General features: G+C 34.9%; 1 protein-coding gene across 1 annotated transcript in view; it reads right to left on the bottom strand.

Annotated features, from left to right (window-relative positions):
* Nucleotides 1-2,079: 2,079 nt before the first annotated feature.
* The window catches only part of ttc29 (tetratricopeptide repeat domain 29), an 8,446-nt gene continuing 4,617 nt past the window's right edge, over nt 2,080-5,908 (bottom strand). Inside the window, exons 7-10 of the mRNA XM_056258796.1 lie at nt 5,797-5,888; nt 2,702-2,825; nt 2,262-2,492; nt 2,080-2,148 (exon numbers count right to left, since the gene is read on the bottom strand). Of these exons, the coding sequence (XP_056114771.1) occupies nt 2,080-2,148; nt 2,262-2,492; nt 2,702-2,825; nt 5,797-5,888 (516 nt within the window). The remainder of the gene's footprint in view (nt 2,149-2,261; nt 2,493-2,701; nt 2,826-5,796; nt 5,889-5,908) is intronic.

Raw genomic sequence — 5,908 nt, forward strand, 5'->3', positions numbered from 1 at the left:
ATTGATCTTGATGTGGGAAACTGGGAAAGAGGAAGTGATGAGGAGAGAGGGACGGACTTTCTGCTGCTGGACATAACAAACAACCTTTATACAACAAATAAACAATTTCATCAGGTTTGCTGATAGCTAGTTGATGTAGATACACTGTGAAAAAAAGTCAGGTAACCAAACAACAACAACAACAGCAACAGCAACAACACCCAAACATACAAACAAAAAAGTGTGTTAGTGTTGTAACAGGTAAATGGTTCATGATCTGAAAAGGTTAAAAGGTCGTGAAAAAACACACTTTTACTGTTTGCGGTAAAAAAATGTGCGCATTGGAAACGAATTTTATCTAGTGGAAACTTTTGGTAGCCTACTGCGCCCAAACAAAATCTCACTGAAAGCTCATGTTTTGAGATATCATGTTCAAATTTGGAACAGCTTGTTTAGATTTATGGCTTTGATTTTGTCACAGTTTTAGAATAAAAATGTTTAAGAAAATATATACTTCATATACAAATAGTATTTTTGTGCATTTTTCACAATAATAAAATTAAACTTCAATAACTTTTTTTTCACTTTATAGCAATCTGCCAAGTGTTGTTTTTAAAAGAGACCAAACTTAAGTCTGTGCTCCAAAGCATTCAAGATTTATGACAGTTTAAGTTGGAAGTTTCATTTTCAAATCTATATGCTCAAAAAGTGATTAATAATAAAAAAAATTGATCATAACTAGTCCATAAATGTAATTTAGTTACAAAAACATCCCCTAAAAATGCAAAATATTAAATAAAAATGTAACTAAAATATAGTACATTCAATTCATTGAAAAAGAAATTCAGTCCTTTTTGACAGCCACGCAAGCAGCACCAGAGGGTTTAGCCATTAACGATTATTATATAACGCTTCTTAGATCAGACCTTCTTATGTAATCAAATTGAATGATATACAACGATAAAAGAGCTAAAGATAAAAAGTTTAACAGCGGTGCAAAGAGTAATATGATATTAAACATTTCGGCTTATAAAAAAGGCAACTAGGCGTCTGTGGAGTGGTTTCAGTAGGTTCAAAATCATTTATGCATGAACACTTTTGTGCACAGGTTTTATACACAAATATTAGTGTACATACCTGAACATCTTATTTTGTGGTCTATAAGAGAAAGTCATGTTTTAAACGGCACTTGAATGTGTATTTGTAATTAAAATGTTAAAAGTAGCCTATATTTAAAAAAAAAAAATGTACGTGCAGCAGATAATATAATATTAATGAAATAAATTGGGCCCTCTTTTAATATTTAGCATTTTGTGCTATAACAACTATATCAGTCCATTTATTTCCTAAAATAACACATTGGCTGATGCATCATCATCAAACACATGCTAGACTTTAAAGTAAATTTCAAGTCATTATGTTTTAATAATCTTTTGTCATGCTTTAAAAATGACTTATTTTGATGCGTTGACTAACATAATAAAGCACATTTAAAGTACTTGATTATAATTTTAATAATATTGATTATTAAAATTATGTTAATATCACATTAAAAGTTAATACATTTAAATGTACTACATTGCAACTTCATCTTTACAAATGTGTTATTACAAATAAGAGTACATTACATGTATTTTCTGATTTGCTTGAGTTCTTGTCCCTGTGTTTTGGTTTGACCTAGTTTCCTTTTTTATCAGTTTTCCCGCCACTTGTTTGTTATTATGTTCCTGATTAGTCTTGTCTGTTGTTCTGTTGATTGCCATCCCTGTGTATTTTTAAGCCCTCAGTTTCTTCAGTCCTTTGTCTTGCATTGATGCTGATATTGTTATGCTGGTGTGTTACTTTGTTCCCTTGTTCATAAAAATTATTTGCTTTCATTTTCTTTCGTCTTTTGGATTATATCCACAGCAAGTGTGACACATACACGTTTCAACAGAAATGACATTAAAGTATATTTTAGTTTACCATACATGCTTGTCAGTGCATTCGGCAGTACACTTTACCCAAAAACAATAGAAGTAATTATGATTATAATTATATTTCCGTAATAATTACTCTTTTTAAAAGTCTCTTGAAGTGTACTTCTTTAAAATTCTTTATTCAGCCTTCAAATAAACATTTCCCCTCCATCTTGCCTGTCCACTGCTCACCGTCTTCATTTCTTGCTCTCTGTTAAGAAAAGAAGAGTGTGAGTTTGAGCATTATCTGACACACGAAAGCGATTCAGAAACCTCAATATGGCAGATAATTCAGCTGAACCGTTCAGTTGACCGTCCACTCACATGATGATGCGCAGCACTGAAGCTATCCTCTCGTCTCTCCTTCCAGCTGATGGTTTTCTGGATGTTCTGGCGTCCAGGATTCTCTATGATCATGTGATACGTCTGCATCATGCCGAGAGCACGGGCACTGCTCGCACACACCTGAGCCTTCTGCAGCCTGGGCACTGATGCCAGGTTACATGCAATCTCATATGCACGTTCAAAATGTACACAAGCTTCATCATATTGATTCTATGTACACAAACAAGCACACAGACACACACTTGTTATAAGAATACTAAGATCTCGACACACTACAAACACTCCTAATGTGCACAAAGGCCCTGTACATCTGTCTAGATAGGCGGCTCACTAGGTTTTAGAGCAGTGTTTATGACTTCTTAAGTCATATGTAGATTTAAGCAATTGCAAAGTTATTAGTTGAAGTTATCAAGCCTTACTCTAGAGTTGAGGATGGTTCCGAGGCACATGCAGGCTTTCTCTAGGTTTCGGTCCTGTTTGCTGTTTAGAGAAATCTCAGCAAACTTCTCTAAATATTCTGTTGCTTCTGTTAGGTTGCCTTCACTGGAACATACAAACACACTTAAGTCATAGAAGGAAAAGGAGGCTGATAGATTAGTCATTGTAGATTTGTAGATATACACATTCAGCAAGAACATACAGCTGCAAGCAGCAATTATTAGGGTCCAAGTACCATTAAGGACCCCCATCACCCTTGCAATAAACTGTTTGTAACCCTCAGGTCAGGCAGACGCCAGCGCTGTCATAAAACACGCACAGCGAGGATGAGGAACAGTTTTTTCCCTGCGGCAATCAGAGCCTTGAACTCTGCACTCTGAGCAATTTGAACTTTTAATACACTTTCAACATTTTTAACCCAGCCACTGAACTTTAACATTTGTACATCTGCCTGTCTAGTTTTAACTTATAGATAAAATAATATTCTTAATTCCTAACCATTGCACATTGACTGCATTACTATTGCACATGTAAAATAGCCATAACCATAATTTAATTATAACTTAATTATAACTTCCGCTATAACTTTTATTGTATTGTATGTATTGTATTTTTTTTTACTTCACTTGAGCACAGAAGTACAGTACATGTCACAAAAACATTTCACTGCGCATCTTGTATGAGTATGTGGCAAATAAAAACCTTTGAATCTTTGAATCATTAACCGTTTTTAATTGACTAAATGCCAGTGACTAACAAGTCAATCTATTAAAACGGTAACACTTTACAATAAAGTTCATTAGTTAACTACATTAGTTAACATTATCTAGGCATTAACACTACTTCTTCAGCATTTGTTAATCTTTGTTAATGTTAATTTCAACATTTACTAATACTTTATTAAAATCTTGTTAACATTAGTTAATGCACTGTGAACTAACATGAACAAACAATGAACAGCTGGATTTGCATTAACTAACGTTAACAAAGATTAACAAAAACAGTAATAAAGGTATTGCTCATTGTTAGTTCATGTTAGTTAATACATTAACTAATGTTTAATAAATGAACCTTATTGTAAAGTGTTACCATTAAAACTAAAGTATTTACATTCACCATGCACTTACATACAGGTTTATCACTGTAATACTGCCATCTTCTGGCTAAAGAAGGAGGGATTGAAAGTAGAAGTTAGAATGAGAAAGTGCCTATGCTGTTGACTGTATAATGAATGGTCCTTATATATATACTAGCAGTCAAAAACATAAGCAGGCACTTTCTCATTCTAAATTCTACATTCAATCCCTCCTCTGTTCCATCTCTGTTAATGTCTCTACTGCTAAACCAATCTATTGTGCAGGTCATCTTGTGCATGCTCACCTTAAGAGTACTAAGTCCTACCAGGTTAGATCAGGGATGGGGAACTCTGGTCCTGGAGGGCCACTGTCCTGCACAGTTTAGCTCCATACCTAATCAAATACACCTACAGTACAGCAAATCTAACCAAACTTCAGGATTGTTTGAAAATTACAGGCAGATGTGTTTGATTAGGGATGGAACGAACCTCTGCAGGACCAAAGTTTCCCATGCCTGCACTAGTTGTTTTTTTTCACAAACTTTTCTTGCTGACAATTATTTTCACACTCAGAGGCACCAAGTTTTTGTACTGTTGGTTGTTTGTAGGTGTTCCTATACTGATCGATGCACAATGGGTTGTGGAACTGGCCATAGCTTTTGTAAATTTGATCAAAAATGAGATATGTTGCTGGTAAAAAAAATAAGATCAAATTTATTTTTGACAGTAAATCAGTTTTCTTGTATACAAAAAAAATTACATTCTACAGAGAAAACATTCATATGCCTTATGTGCAGTGCATCAATATGAAGCAGGGTTATGCCTTGGGCAGACTGAGTCAGTATCCCAGCTCATGTTCCTTCCATCTCGCCCCCCCCTCTCTGTCCCTATAGGCGAATGTGAATTTCAGCTGTGATTTTCTACTAATTTCAGCATTCATAAATATTACACCATTCTAACACTAATAAAAAAATACTTGTTACTGTTACTGAAACAATCGTTGTCATAGAATACACTTGTCTGTCTGTTAACAATGAGTTGACAGTTTGAACGTTCTTGTTCACTTTCATTTATTTTGACGATCTGAGGTGAATTGTTGCTTTTAGTACGGCTATAAAAGACACAAAATTATATTAAAACTCACACAGACACTTTTAACATTAAATAAAGCACAAAAACAGTAGCCTACCCGAGATTATCACACTTTCTGTTCTCCACGACGTCGCAGAAATAGGACAAAAACTCTGATTAACATGGAAAAGATACTTTTAATCACGTGTTGCGTGTAGTTAGGACACGTTGTACGGCCGCATATTCATTACATGGTTCAAATGACACAATTCAGATTTTTTTCCTCCAAATGGCACAGATCAGAAATGACCTAAGAATGTGTAAGCAGGAAAAAAGCACATGGTTTCAGGCCTCATTCATATGTGGAAATAAATCTGATATGAATCAGATACGTGCAATAGCGTCTGACATGTAAGCTCGGATATTCCTCTGTCAATGCGAGTCGTACGTCATTAAAAAGAGACGGTGGCGAAAAACAAAATGGAGGAAATAGTCTCATCCCAATGTTGTGCGGAAAGCAAAAGCTTGTATTATCATTTTATCTACATCCATTGCAAATCATTTTTACTTCCTTTTCGGCCTAAGCTTTTCCGGGTCAGTGCATCTACCTTGGGTTGTTTCGCTAAATGTATAGTGTAAATGCAGATAAAAGAGTTGAGTCACTTTTAAAAGAAGATGTAAGCTGGTTAGTCAAATCGGAATTGGGCATCAAGACCTGCAGTGTAAATGTGGCCTGGTCATGAAATATAATTACAAAAGTCCACATATCTAATTGTCTGCTCTATCACATTCCTCATTTAGGAAGTTTCACATTATACCATTTACATTTATGCATTCGACTTTTATCCACAGCAAATTTAATCCCATTCTACTGTATGTATACAGTACTTGCATTGTGTATACGACTACATATGAAAGTGTGTGCATTACCTCTCCAGAGATTTGGCAATGGCTTCATATGCTCTTCCCAGGCTGTCTGTATTTTCAAGTGTTGTGGAGATCTCAATATATACGCTAAAAAGCTGACACAAGCAACAAAAAC

This window comes from Rhinichthys klamathensis, unplaced genomic scaffold (assembly GCF_029890125.1).
Source record: "Rhinichthys klamathensis goyatoka isolate OS25496 unplaced genomic scaffold, OSU_Roscu_1.1 h1tg000006l_1, whole genome shotgun sequence".
Lineage (NCBI taxonomy): Eukaryota > Metazoa > Chordata > Actinopteri > Cypriniformes > Leuciscidae > Rhinichthys > Rhinichthys klamathensis.